Source organism: Oncorhynchus clarkii, chromosome 31 (genome assembly GCF_045791955.1).
Source record: "Oncorhynchus clarkii lewisi isolate Uvic-CL-2024 chromosome 31, UVic_Ocla_1.0, whole genome shotgun sequence".
Lineage (NCBI taxonomy): Eukaryota > Metazoa > Chordata > Actinopteri > Salmoniformes > Salmonidae > Oncorhynchus > Oncorhynchus clarkii.
In genome coordinates this window covers 25291827-25306702 of record NC_092177.1, presented here as the reverse complement: position 1 = coordinate 25306702, position 14876 = coordinate 25291827, and the positions used below count along the sequence as shown (strand labels likewise).

General features: G+C 41.7%; 1 protein-coding gene and 1 long non-coding RNA gene across 2 annotated transcripts; both read right to left on the bottom strand.

Moving 5' to 3' along the window:
• Positions 1 to 844: 844 nt before the first annotated feature.
• LOC139390449 (zinc finger protein 232-like) lies at positions 845 to 2590 on the bottom strand. Its single transcript, XM_071137577.1, has 2 exons — positions 2317 to 2590; positions 845 to 2230 (listed from the first exon to the last, which is right to left on the bottom strand). The coding sequence occupies exons 1-2, from the start codon at positions 2588 to 2590 to the stop codon at positions 1494 to 1496; spliced, it is 1011 nt and encodes a 336-aa protein (XP_070993678.1). The 3' UTR covers positions 845 to 1493.
• A 1642-nt stretch (positions 2591 to 4232) lies between these two features.
• LOC139390729 (uncharacterized) lies at positions 4233 to 6092 on the bottom strand. Its single transcript, XR_011629533.1, has 2 exons — positions 5898 to 6092; positions 4233 to 5609 (listed from the first exon to the last, which is right to left on the bottom strand). It is a non-coding gene; the product is annotated as an uncharacterized lncRNA (long non-coding RNA).
• Between the last annotated feature and the right edge of the window lie 8784 nt (positions 6093 to 14876).

The window sequence follows — 14876 nt, the reverse complement described above, 5'->3', positions numbered from 1 at the left end:
GGTCAGCGGTCAAACGACCTCCACTCATCACAGTCAAACGCTCCCTGAAACACTTCAGTGAGCAGGCCTTTCTAATCGACCTGACCCGGGTATCCTGGAAGGATTTCTTTTTTAAATGCTCACCATCTTAAATTAGCATGCCCCATTCAAGAATTCTGGTCACCATAGCAGCACCCACCTGTAGCACGCGCTCCAGCAGGTATCTCTGGTCACCCCCAAAAGCCAATTTCTCCTTTGGCTGCCTCTCCTTCCAGTTCTCTGCTGCCAATGACTGGAACGAACTACAAAAATCTCTGTAACTGGAAACACTTATCTCCCTCACTAGCTTTAAGTACCAGCTGTCAGAGCAGCTCACATATTACTGCACCTGTACATAGCCCATCTATAATTTAGCCCAAACAACTACCTCTTCCCCTACTGAATTTATTTTGCTCCTTTGCACCCCATTATTTCTAATTCACACATTCTTTGACTGCAAATCTACCATTCCAGCTATATTCTATTTACTTTGCCACCATGGCCTTTTGCGTTTACCTCCCTTGCATATATACTTTTTCTACTGTATTATTGACTGTTTTTTACTCCATGTGTAACTCTGTTGTGTGTCTCAAACGGCTTTGCTTTATCTTGGCCAGGTCGCAAATTTAAATGAGAACTTGTTCTCAATCTGCCTAAATAAAGTTAGGGGAGGGGGAATGTATTTATGTGACAGAGTAAGTGCCTCTATGGGCCATTCAGGCTCAGACAAGGCTACTTGATTATTACTCTTACTTTGAAGATGTGTGTAACAAATAACACTGATAAATCATTTAAGAAAGGATGAGAATAATTTATTCCTCTCAACATTAAATGCGTCAGCAACAACACATTGAACATAGTACACGTGGGCAGTTTTTTTCCCCACTCTATTTTTCTAAATCAACCTGCTTCTGCTCAAAGGTCTACCTTGCTGCATGAATCTGTTCATGTCTGCTCTAGAATTGAATCTGTTCCCACATTCCGTGCAATGGTAAGTATGGTAGTATTTCTAACCAAAAGGAGAAAGACTATTCTTCAAAACAACTTTAAGATTTGCAAAAATTAAGCAATCAACCATCACAAAAAATAGTCAGAGTTGAAAAGCTCCATGAACAGAGCTGTCTTTTGCCTTTTATAGAAAGTACATCCTTTTATCTTTGTGACAGTTAGCAGATGTGCAGAAACAGGCCCTGGGAACAGAGTTGTAAGAAGTAATTTAGTTCATCTGTGTAGATCATGATAGCTGATATCGCCTCCACTCGCTGTTCCTTCCTGCAAATCCCACATAGCTAAATTCCTGCCGATCGTAAACACAGGAGGTCACATACGGTGTCACATCCAAGCAGCTCATAAATCTGTACGCTCAGATTTATGACTAAGTCACAAGACAAGCCTGTATCAGTAAAAATAACATAACAGTAGACAATTCTCTTAAGTAAAAACAGCATAGTATGTCTAAACAGTATAGTATGTAATTAATATTTAATTTCCACCACATTAGGGATCTCTGCAGTGTGAATGACCCTGTGTTTCTTTAAGCCACTCTGAAGGCTGAAGCTCTTCCCACACTGAGAGCAGCTGAATGGCCTGTCCCCCGTGTGGCGCTGCATGTGTACCCTGAAGTGGGACATGTACACAAAACCCTTACCACACTGGGAGCAGGTGAAGGCCTTCTTCCCTGTGTGGTGGTACTTCTGGTGGTGTTTGAGATTTCGGAGCTGAGGGAAACTCTTCCCACAGTGTGGACAGCTGAAGGGTTTGACCCCCAGCTCTGCCATTGTGTTGATGCTCAGGCCATTGGGACTGGTCTCGAGGGCCACTACAGCATGCTCTGTCCCCTGGGTGGGTATCAATGACCTTGGGAGTAGGTGCTGCTCCTTCCTGTTCCATGGTGCTGGAGTTAGAGGTGGAGGGTCCCTGGCCAATTGTGCTGGAGGTAGAGGCTGACTGGTCCATCCCCCAGGATGTGAGCTCAATCGCTGCAAATGACTCAGGCTCATCATGGGGGAATCTGGGGATGTGATCATCTGGGTAACCAAGTCCCCCCAGTCATCGGACTCCTCTTTGATATGGACCACCCTCTCTTCGATCCTTTCAGAGACACAGGAAGAGCTGGGTGTGGCCATTTCCTGTGGACATTCTCTCTCTGGGAGAGTGCTGGGTCCACCTGGCTGGAACATCTCCTGTTTGATAGCACAACCTTCCTCTGCTCCTGAGGATGGAACAGAACAAAGTTATAGTTCCTATATCAGGTGTGTGTGTGTGTGTGTGTGTGTATGTATATCGCTCCTCACTCACCTAACAGAGCCTTTTCCCTCTCCTCAGTGTCTCCAGCACAACCACATCTTCTACACATCCCCCTCGGCTCACACTCTTCCCTCTTCTTTTTCTGCTCTCTCTCTTCAACTGCCCTCTTCCTCTCCTCCTCGCCGTCCCTCCATCTCTGCTCACACTGCTGCAGCCTCTCCTTCAAGACGTCCACTTCCTGCTTGCTCCATGTCACTTCCTCCAGGAAGCTGTCCTTCACCAGCCGAGTGATCTCATGCACAGCAGTTTTGAGGACTGTTTCCATGTCTTCTATGGATGACTCCATTGAGTTTTTTTTTTCCCTGTAAAAGCTACACATCTCTTCCTCCTAGAAATATGGGCAAGCTGTACATTAAATGTGGTCTTAATGTGGAAGGTGAGGATGGCCTCTGACATAGTTGCAACATCAATCCAACACTGGAAAAATCAACCCCCCTTCCCTTATTGGTACCAGTCCCAGAGTTCACAGTCTTCTATGGATGAGCTGCCCCCCTTGTTTCCCAGTTTGGTTCACTATAATGGAAAGACTTGGATTTAGCCTCCTACAGATCACACCAGTGCCCAGAGTCAGGTATCTCTTCCTCCTAGAAATATGGGCAAGCTGTCAAATACATTAAATGTGGTCTTAATGTGCTTCAAATATCTTGTCAGTAATAGAAGGTTCCCCTACCAAGAATTTAGCCCTGAAACATGACTGTGACAAACAAATTAATAAACCCTTACTTACACCACGTTTGGCTGTGGTTAGGTAAACCACATAACGTTATCGCATTTCAAGCTTGCTAGCTAATAACGTTAGGTGCTTTAAGCAACGCATGTGTATTTACATACTGTTTAATAATACAATCATTTAGATTTGTCTCAAATTCCCCCACCATAATGACTAACCGTCCTGCCCTCCTGCACAGTAAGTTTAAATGGAATTGTATTTTACTCCTGGTTTCCCCTGGACTGTTTCTGTGCCACCCAATACAATAGAAAGCAACGGTAGAATGTAAATACACCCGCGTTTCTAATAGCACCTAGCTAAGCTAATAACACAGGGTTGTGTAGCAGCTTTCTGACCATTTGACACAAACAAAAATATACTTACCACTTTCCAAACGTTATTTTTTGGTGTGCGTCAACAAATCAACTAGTTACAAAACCTCCTACCTATCTCTACTAGAACTGTACAGAGGTAAAAGAGACAGGTAGCTACTATATATTAGTGATGTCACGTTTTATACCGGAACTCCGAGGCATGCGTAGAAATCTCTAAGCAGTTTATCTCGAAGCAGTGTGCTGTTGCTTTTATCGCTTTGTAAGAAGCACGTGATCAATGACGTCCGAATCGTCGTTTTCTCGAACGACCACCTGATTTGTTTCTGTAGAAGACAAAAAAGTTACCCCAAAGATTTTATCTACGGCTACCCAGCGCGTGCGACGTAAACTATAATAATTTGGCTATTCTAAATTATTTTGACCAGCAGCTGCCACTAGTGTAGGTGTTGATCAAAGCCAAGAGTAATTAACATATTTTCGACCCAATTAGCTTGAAATGCTCAATGCTTCAGGAAGCTTCGTTTCCCGAACACTACTGTATATTATAGCACAGATTATACATTATAGCTAAACTAATACCTAACTAGACTGTAGAGGATGGGTCCCTCCCCCACTGATCTGTGACATCAAGGTGATGATACTACCAATGCAATTGCACAGATCTGGTAAATATTTTTTTGATGTGACAATCCGTCTAAAGCACAGTTCCACAAGTATTTATTTGCCTAAGTTGCTCTATGGGCCATTCGGGCTCAGACAAGGCTACTTGCTTATTACTCTTTTACGATATGTGTGTGTGTGTGTGTGTATGTAACAATTAAATAACACTGTGTGACCAATCATTTAAGAAACGATGAGAATAATTTATTCAAAGAGTTTTATTCCTTTCAACATTAAATGAATCAGCAACTAATAGATACATTGAACATAGTACACGTGGACAGTTATACCCCCCCCAACCTGCCTCATCTCAAAGGTCTACCTTGCTGCATGAATCTATCTGTTCATGTCTTTTCAGGTCCGCTCTAGAATTGAATCTGTTACCAGTGGTAAGGCATCTCTGCAGTGTGAAGGACCCTGTGTCTCTTCAAGCCGCTCTGAAGGCTGAAGCTTTTCCCACACTGAGAGCAGCTGAACGGCCTCTCCCCCGTGTGGCACTGCATGTGTACCCTGAGGTGGCACATGTACACAAAACCCATACCACACTGGGAGCAGGTGAAGGCCTTCTTCCCTGTGTGGTGGTAATTCTGGTGGTCTTTCAGATTTCGGAGCTGAGGGAAGCTCTTCCCACAGTGTGGGCAGCTGTAGGGTTTGACCCCAGCTCTGCAGTTGTGTTGATCATCAGGCCTTAGGGGCTGTCCTTGAGGGCACCCACAGCATGCTCTGTTCCCTTGGTGGGTATCACTGACCTTGGGAGTAGGTGCTGCTCTTTCCTGGTCCATGGTGCTGGTACTGTAGGAAGAAGCTCACTGGCCCCATGATGTGACTTCAATCTCTCCAGACGACTCTGGCTCATTATGGGGGAATATGTGGATGTGATCATCTGGGTAATCAGATCCCCCCCAGTCATCAGCATCCTCTTTGATGCGGACGGCATGGGCCTCCCTCTCTTCCATCCTTTCAGAGACACAGGAAGAGCTGGGTGTGGCCATTTCCTGTGGACCCTCTCTGGGAGAGTGCTGGGTCCACCTGACTGGAAGATCTCCTGTTTGATAACACAACCTTCCTCTGCTGCTGAGGACAAAACAGTAGAAAGTTATAGATCCTATATCGTGTGTGTGTATATATAGATACACACACACACATCTCTCCTCATTCACCTAACAGAGCCTCTTCTTTCTCCTCAGTGTCTCCAGCACAACCACATCTCCAACACATCCCCCTCGGCTCGCACTCTTCCCTCTTCTTTTTCTGTTCTTTATCTTCCCTCTTCTCCTCGCCATCCCTTCATCTGTGTTCACACTGCTGCAGCCTCTCCTTCAAGACGTCAACTTCCCGCTTGCTCCCTGTCACTTCTTCTAGGAAGCTGTACTTCACCAGCCGAGTGATCTCATGCACAGCGGTTTTGAGGACCGTTTCCATGACTCCATTGAGCTGGTACTGGAAGGTGAGGATGGCCTCTGACATAACTGCAACAACATCAATCCAACACTGGAAAAAAAACACTTCACTTCCAAAGTTCAACAAGCTATGAAACTGGCACGTAGCTTCCAGATTACACCAGCACCCAGGGAGTCCACCTGGAAACAGGAACAAACTGTCAAATACATGATAAGGGAGACCTTGCAGTGTGGACTGTCACCTTGCAGTGTGGATGGACTGTCACCTTGCCAGTGAAATAGGGAAGCTCAGCGACAAATAGCTAAACATTTTGTTTGCCTGAATGGCTATTAGTAATAGCTAGATATTTAAGACATTATTAGCCTCATAGCTAGTTAGCACTACCCGAGCTACTAGTTAGCTGGATAGCAGAATGTTGTCCTGCTTTTCTTGCTAGCACAGTAGCAAATGTTATCAAGTTCGCTTACCTAGCTAGCTTGTGATACCACAGGAGTGGTAGCAGCTTCATTTGACTCGAATAGAAAGTATCCTAATACTTTCCAAACGCTGACACATGGTTCGTGTCAATCAGCTAGTTGGAAACGTTCAATCTCTCATCCTAGTGCCAATGTGTGTAACAATATGTGCTGACTGTGTACACAGGTAACAAGGTTAGACGGCTGGGTCCCGCCCCCTGGCACGTGCTTCAAGGGGATCATCACGAGAAGGTGATTGCGCATAATTAGTCTCCAGACTAGATATACTATTTATTAAAAAATAAGTCTCTTTTCGTAACTGGCTTGAGAATACAATTATTTTGGTTGGTCAGTTACTGAATGATGATGGATATCTACTCTCATATGCAGAATTTCTTGATACATTTCGAATTCCAATAACCCTGAAAGAATATGCAATTGTTTTTGATGCGATTCCAAGGAGGGTTGTATTTATTTTAAATTCCTCTGTGGTTGATGTAAGTAACAGAGTTACATGAAAATATATTAATTGGCAATATTAACATCAAAGATAAATATAGTAATAAAAGGATTAGGAATATTGTTTGTGATACTACAATTCCTTCAGGAAGATTTTTTTGGTTGAATATCTATGTTGATATACAATGGTGAAAAGCATGGGAAATAACTAACACATATTGTATCAGTAACAAGGTAAAGGAAGTTTCATTTAAAATATTACATAGAATTTATCCTTTATCAAGCTGAATATTGACTATAATTGTGATTATTTTTTTTTGCCTGTATTTATAGTGTAATTATTTGGATTGACATATAGAACTTTGTTACATAACAAATAGGACCGGTTGAACAATTGAATGGTTTCGATATTATGATATATTTCAGAAGTTGTGACATTGATAAAGATGTAGTATATTTCATTCAACTGCTAATAATATTAGGTACATTTGATATTCACATATGCAAATGGTCGAATTCAAAAGCTAACTTTTTTCACTTTATAAATTAATTTAAACAATATGGCACTACTTTAAACAAAAACGAAAAACAAAAAGGCAATTCGAACTTGTTTTATTATTAATGAATATGATTTGTTTGTTTAGGATTCCTGGCAATGTACATAGTTTGTATGTATGATTGTTTGCATGTGACTATTCCTCTTTTGTTTGTGGATGTAGACTCTATAATAAATAGATGATCTCTTATCTACATTGTTCCATCAAGTAGATAGATAACCTTCACAATGTTCGACTGGTGGAAGACTCCTTCTTAAACATACTGGGCTTGGGAATGTATGAACAGGAATAGCAAGTAACCTATATTTGCATGTTCAATGCTTGTTCAAGAATGAAACTACACTGTTTTTTTAGGTGCTGTGTGAGAATTGTAACCTTATAAGGTTCCTTGTTCTGGGCCTCCTGAGTGGTGCAGCGGTCCCAGGCTGTGTCCACAGCCGGCCGTGACCAGGAGACCCATGAGGCGGCGCATGGGACAAGACTATAACTATCAATTGGATATCACGAAATTGGGGAGAAAAAGCTGTAAAAGTTGTAAAAATGTTTTTTTTTTAAGTGTCTTGTTCTGGCCTGTAGGTAAATCATTGTTTGAAAGGCCTATACCAGTAGAACAACCATTTATTCAGATCAACACTCCCAGACTCTTGTGAGGAAAGGTGTGGCTGAACACCAGCCTCCACCTCCCCACTAACTAACTCAGATTACCAGTTTAACTCTGTATTCAAAATAGTCATTTCGCCCTCCATTGGTTAGTATTAGTAAACTCTCCATATCCCTTCCTACACTAGCAACATGATATAAATCCTACAGTCAGTGTGTTTATTGCCCCTTTCCCTCTAAAACCAAGAGGTAATATTTAACCTCTCAACTAAAAGCATTGAATGATGAAACTCTTGAATAGCTATTTCAAGTGGAGAAACAGCCCATGTTCCTAGATCAGCTTACTTGATCTCCTGGCCTGATTATTAATACCAGTTACAGAATTATACTCTCTGTTATATCTTGAGTTATCATAACAGTGTATTATACATAACAGTGTATTGTACATTTAAGCAATAAGGCACGAGGGTGGGGTGGTATATGGCCAATATGCCACGGCTAAGGGCTGTTCTTATGCACGATGCAACACGGAGTGCCTGGATACAGCCCTAAGCTGTGGTATATTTGCCATATACCACAAACCCCCAAGGTGCCTTATTGCTATTATAAACTGGTTATCAACGTAATTAGATCAGAAAAAATACATGTTTTGCCATACCAGTGGTATATGGTCTGATTGGTGTACCACGGCTGTCAGTCAATCAGCATTCAGGGCTCAAGCCACCTAGTTTATGAAAGAGTTTATACCATGACATTGTTGTCATGGTTGTCTTGAAGGGCATTCTAGAGGAAGCATTATTTCCCTATAACACACGGTATATTCACACCTTATAAAATTCAATGGCTATAGTTCATTTTTAGAAGTTAGTTTGAGATGCTTTTGAAATGTATGTTGTACTAAATGATAGTTTTAACCAAAGTTCCCTCTAAACTGCGCGCGTGCACATTCTTGTCCATCTCTGTACCCTGTTGTTCGTCCCGGGTTTCTTCGCAGCAGATGAAACATTAGCCCATAGGGCTTCTTCTCCCTATGGGCACGATTAAATTTCAACCAACTTTCGAGAGCAGTGGTCACCAACTGTTCGATCTCCAAGACATTCCTAAAGTGTTCCTATTTTTAAAAAAATAATCTCGGTCTGTTGGCGGTAGCTGCACCTGATTCAGCTTCCCTGTGCCCGGGTAGGCGAACTGTTGCCATTTTTTAACATTTTCATGTCTCTAAACTAAAGGTACATACTCTGCCTTCTTGTAACTTAAAGCCAGTGGTGGAAAGTACTCAATTGTCATTGTAGTGCCTAAATTGGCCCAAAAAATTGTCCCAATACAATTTCCATTCTTTTCAATCTCATTGACAGTAGCACTGCACACAACAATACTAATTTTGATCTCAGGGTCTTCAAATGTACGGGAAACTGAGTTAATGTGTTCCAGGGGTCACTCCACTTCTGGTTTCCAATGAAACAGGGTGGCAGGGTAGCCTAGTGGTTAGAGTGTTGAACAAGTAATGGAAAGGTTGCAAGTTCAAATCCCTGAGCTGACAAGGTACAAATCTGTTGTTGAAAATGTCATTGAAAATGTCATTGAAAATAAGAATTTGTTCTTAACTGACTTGCCTAGTTAAATAAAGGTAAAAAACACTGGGCCATGGATCCACCTTTTGCACTCCAGAAACTAGTTTCCATTCAGGATTTTGCCTAGTTTCCACATACCTCCACAGTGATGCGGATGTGTTCTATCTAATAACAGAGATCCTATTGGCCACAAATGTTGACCTTGTACGCTCATTGGCTATGTACTTGAGCACTGACTGTCCCCAGGGCTATGTACTTGAGCACTGACTGTCCCCAGGTGCCAGTTACCCCACGGGGGAGGGTGGGGGTGACCTGGTACTTTAAAAAAAATCCCTTTTTCTAAAAACATTTCATTAAATAACTAAAAAAGTGTAAACTGTAGCCATTTATTTCCCTTTATCGTTTATTCGCCGAAGCATGACCATCCACATACCAATTGTTTTCCAAACGTTTATGTTTTGTGTCATCAATTAGACGTTGTTCTAAGGGGGTGGGGGCAGTTACCCCGTAGTACCCTTTCATTCATTTATTTAAGTCCAGAAATGGATGTAGCAACTAGAGATTCTAGCTTTAACACAAGAAATGTTCAGTACATTTACTGTGCTTAAAACAGTTTAGACCATTCTGTGCATACGAGTGGGGTGTGGCCTCTGAAATGCAAGTCTCTCGTTAGCTGGAAGTAATTTGCCATTGGTGTGTTTATAGTAGTGATGGGAAGTTCGGCTCTTTTTACTGAAAATCTTTTCGACCCGTTCAGTCAAAAGAACAAATCTTTAGACTAATTTTGTTCGAGTCAGTAATGCCGAGAGCACACAGGACCCCTGCTGGCGAACAATGAACTGAAAAGTCGAAAGAATCATGATTTTACAAGCTTCTCGTTCACAATAGGGGACTTATTGAAGCTGTCATTTGTGACTGAGACATGTAAACGTGTGATTTAAACAGTATACATGTTTTGATTGCTATGCATACAAATAAGATTAATTCTTGATACATTTTAAACTAAATTGTGGCCACAACCGGACTAGATTGTGAACGACTGTGCGATAAGCACAATGTCATTTGCGAACTGCAGCCCCTCAAACAATTCGTTCTCGAGTGTGAGTTGAGCAGATTCTAGAGTCTGTGTATGTTTTGGTTCTACAAACCTCAAAGCGGTGTCCATCATAACATTTAATGATCAATTATCAGCGATCAATTATCAGTTCTAAACATGTATGTTTCTCCTCTATGCTCGTGATCTATTCCCTGCGAGTGTAACGGATGTGAAATGGCTAGCTAGTTAGCGGTGGTGCGCGCTAATAGCATTTCAATCGGTGACCTCACTCGCTTTGAGACTTTGAAGTAGTGCTTGCTCCTTGCTCTGCAGGGGCCGCGGCTTTTGTGGAGCGATGGGTAACGATGCTTCGTGGGTGTCAGTTGTTGATGTGTGCAGAGGGTCCCTGGTTCGAGCCCGGGTATGGGCGAGGGGACGGACTAAAGTTATACTGTTACACGAGCATGTCCGACAGTTGGTGTTCGGAGCCGGAGGAGCGTGTAGGATTCATTGAGAACGAACGTCTAAAATGAACGAATCACTCAGAAAAACGAATCAATGACTCTCGAGTCAGTAAAAAGAGTCGTTCAAAAATAATGAATCGTTCGCGAACCACACATTACTAGATGATAGGTCCTCTATATAGACAGCCAATGAACCATGATACTACTGCTTACTTCAAGCCACTAGAGTGGGCGCAGTGCTCTTCTCTCAATTGCTCAACATTGCTATCTAACGCCCGAACCAGCTGTATTTGCCTGTCAATGACTGTTTGGTTTTAGGAGCATAAATAAAACACATTTTTCCTGATAATAGAAACTTTTAGAATGACTATGGACTGTTATACTAATGGTTATCTTCTTGCTCGCCTTTCATGTTTATAGAATAAACACTCAAAACAACACAATAAACAAGAGTTAACTTTTATTGTAACAACAATGCCGTTTCTTGATTTAATTGGATATCTTATCCATCCACTCTTAATTTCTTTGATGAAAGAACAGCGCCGAATGTTGTGTTGTCCCAGGCCACGTTCCATTTTACAGATGTAGATCTTGAGACAGAGACAAATGGAATGGGTCAAAATGTTCTGTGTGTGTGTGTGTGTGTACACAGTGCCTTCGGAAAGCATTCAGACCCCTTGACTTTTTCCATATTTTGTTACAGCCAAATTCTAAAATGGATTTTAAAAAACAACAAATCCTCAGCAATCTACACACAATACCCCATAATGACAAAGTGGAAACAGGGTTTTAGAAATGTTTGCAAATGTATAACAAACAAATACTTTATTTACATAAGTATTCAGACTCTTTTGCTATGAGACTCAAAATTGAGCTCAGGTGCATCCTGTTGCCATTGGTCATCCTTGAGATGTTTCTACAACTTTATTGGAGTCCACCTGGGGTAAATTCTATTGATTGGACATGATTTGGAAATGCACACACCTGTCTATATAAGGTCCCACAGTTGACAGTGCATGTCAGAGCAAAAACCAAGCCATGAGGTCAAAGGAATTGTCCATAAAGCTCAGAGCCAGGATTATGTCGATGCACAGATCTGGGGAAAGGTACCAAAAAATTGTCTGCAGCATTGAAGGTCCCCAAGAACATAGTGGCCTCCATCATTATTATAATGGAAGAAGTTTAGAAACACCAGGACTCTTCATAGAGCTGGCCGCTCGACCAAACTGAGCAATCGGAGGAGAAGGGCCTTGGTCAGGGAGGTGACCAAGAACCCGATGGTCACTCTGACAGCTCTGGAGTTCCTCTGTGGGAATGGAAGAACTTTCCAAGGATATCCATTTCTGCAGCACTCCACCAATCAGGCCTTTATGGTAGAGTGGCCAGACGGAAGCCACTCCTCAGTAAAAAGCACATGACAGCCCACTTGGAGTTTGCCAAAAGGCACCTAAAGACTCTCAGACCACGAGAAACAAGATTATCTGGTCTGATGAAACCAAGATTGAACTCTTTGGCCTGAATGCCAAGCGTCACATCTGGAGGAAACCTGGCACCATCCCTACGGTGAAGCATGGTGGTGGCAACATCATGCTGTGGGGATGTTTTTCAGCAGCAGGGACTGTACAGAGAGAGATCCTTGATGAAAACCTGCTCCAGTGCTGTCAACGGAATCTCATAATTCTTATGTGTTCATTAATCAATTTAATTAAAATCACTGTCTGTTTCTAAGAATTTGTAAGATTCTTATTTGCATAAAATAGACAGAGACCAGTCTTATCAAAATTAGATAACAGTATTTATTCTCAGAGCGCGCTGCCATAGAACCACGTACAACAGTTTATATATAAAATATGACGTCATTGGTTATAGAATGAATCTCCTCCTCTCGACCAAGACAAAGCAGGTTCAAAAGTTTATTCCAACCCACTAGCGCACCCTCCTGACACACACACTATATCAAGATTAACTTCTGAAGTCTCACCATTATCTATCACTATTTAGCAAACATTTCCAGATAACGGAAAAGGCTCTCGCTGTCTTATCTAAACGCCCCAGAGTTATAGTTGAGTCGGTTCAAACATAGGTTAATGATCCTTTTTGCTTACTTAAAACACACAACCCATTCCTCCCAAACCTAGTTGGAATGGTGTTTATTATGTTTAATTACTCCTTGTTCATGCTACATAATCTCTTCCTTATGAACTAATATTATTAATCAGATATAATAAAACAGGGTAGAGTTTAATTAGTTATAGTTCTATTTAAAAATGTATATTGTTTAGTCATTATTCATAAAATTCCTAACAAGTGCGCTCAGGACATCAGACTGGGGCGAATGTTCACCTTCAAACAGGACAACAAGCCTAAGTACACAGCCAAGACAATGCAGGAGTGGCTTCGGGACAAGTTTCTGAATGTCCTTGAGTGGCACAGCCAGAGCCCCGACTTGAACCTGATCGAACATCTCTGGAGACCTGAAAATAACTGTGCAGCAACGCTCCCCATACAACCTGACAAGAGCTTGAGAGGATCTACAGAGAAGAATGAGAGAAACTCCCCAAATACAGGTGCGCCAAGCTTTTAGTGTCATACCCAAGAAGACTCATGGCTGTAATCGCTGCCAAAGATGCTTCAACAATGTACTGAGTAAAGGGTCTGAATACTTATGTAAATGGTATATTTCAGTTAGAATATTTTTATAAATGACAAGGATTTCTAAAAACCAGTTTTTGCTTTGTCATTATGGAGTATTGTGTGTAGATTGATGAAGAAAAAAAACAATTGAATCAATTTTAGAATAAGGCTGTAACCTAACAAAATGTGGAAAAAGTCAAGGGGTCTGAATACTTTCCGAAGGCACTGTATATGCAAGCATGCATGCGTGTTCTGTACCTGTTAGGAGCGATGCTCAAGTGTTTGTTGAGCAGCTCACACAGTAGTTTAGAATACAGCAGGTTCTGTTCCTCACTGATAGCTCCAATGGTGTTGACAGAACCGTGTGGTTCCCCAAAACGTCATCATCTGGTCTGGAAAGATGTCAACGAAAAAGTACTGCAGAAATCAAAATACTTTTATCTGCCATAATGTCAAGCCTGGTCAATACACATTTATTTTGTTTAATGGCTTAATACAATGTGAATGATTCATCGTATGTTGACAGGCAAACAGTCACACCCATTCTTCTCAAAAGTCCCTCAGTTCTAAGAGCTAGTGCTGGTCCACAAGTGTTTTAGGTACAGATTATAGCTGTAGATTTTAGTTCCATTTCATTCCTTCCTACTACATCGGTTTGTGAGCTATGGAAAAGTTAAGACACTGTATACAACACTACTTGAAATGGGTTCTGTACATTAATTTTCACTATAGTTATTTTCTTTTTACTCACCTCAGGTCCTGGATTTCCCATGGCTTTGGACAGTTCCATTAGTTTCAGATTGCAATCTGGTCTCAGAGCATATCGTATTATTTATGTAAATCCGAGACAGTCCATTTAGTTTATGTTACGCTTCATATGGTATATACACTACATAAGCAAAAGTATGTGAACATCTGCTTGTTGAACATCTCATTCCAAAATCACAGGTATTAATATGGAGTTGGTTCCCCCTTTGCTGCTATAACAGCCTCCACTCTTCCAGGAAGGCTTTCCACTAGCTGTTGGAACATTGTTGCAGGGACTTGCTTCCATTCAACCACAAGAGCATTAGTGGGGTCGGGCACTGAGGTTGGCTCGCAGTCGGTGTTCCAATTCATCCCAAAGGTGTGTGATGGGGTTGAGGTCAGGGCTCTTTGCAGGCCAGTCAAGTTCTTCCACACAGATCGACAAACCATTTCTGAATGGACCTTGCTTTGTGCACAGGGGCATTGTCATGCTGAAACAGTAAAGGGCCTTCCCCAAACAAATTTGGAAGCACAGAATCCGAATTGCAATTCGTACAATATATGTTACAAATTCCAATTTGTTGTGGCTAACGTTAGCTAGCCTAAGGGTAGACTTAAGGTTAGGTTAAAGGGGTAGGGGAAGGGTTAGCTAGGTGAAGGGTTAGCAAACATGCTAAGTAGCTGCAAAGTAGTTAAAGTTGCTAATTAGCCAAAAATGTAAAGTTGTCCATGATGAAATTCAAACACGCAACCATTGGGTTGCTAGTCGTTTGTGTTATACTCCCACCCACCCTACTCTCACTTTTGCCTTAAGTAAACTTGTCTTTTGTAACCATACCAAACGTAACATATACTATATACTTTCCCAATGTTTCATCTCGTCTATGATACCAGGCTGCAAATAGAAGTGCACCAGTCATGGA

Bases quoted from the DNA above. Each gene is read 5' to 3' on its own strand.
- LOC139390449 (XM_071137577.1), bottom strand. From the start codon at position 2,590: ATGGAAACAGTCCTCAAAACTGCTGTGCATGAGATCACTCGGCTGGTG. The intron at 2,231-2,316 runs GTGAGTGAGGAG...TTCCATCCTCAG, and splicing joins GAGGGAAAAGGCTCTGTTAG to GAGCAGAGGAAGGTTGTGCT.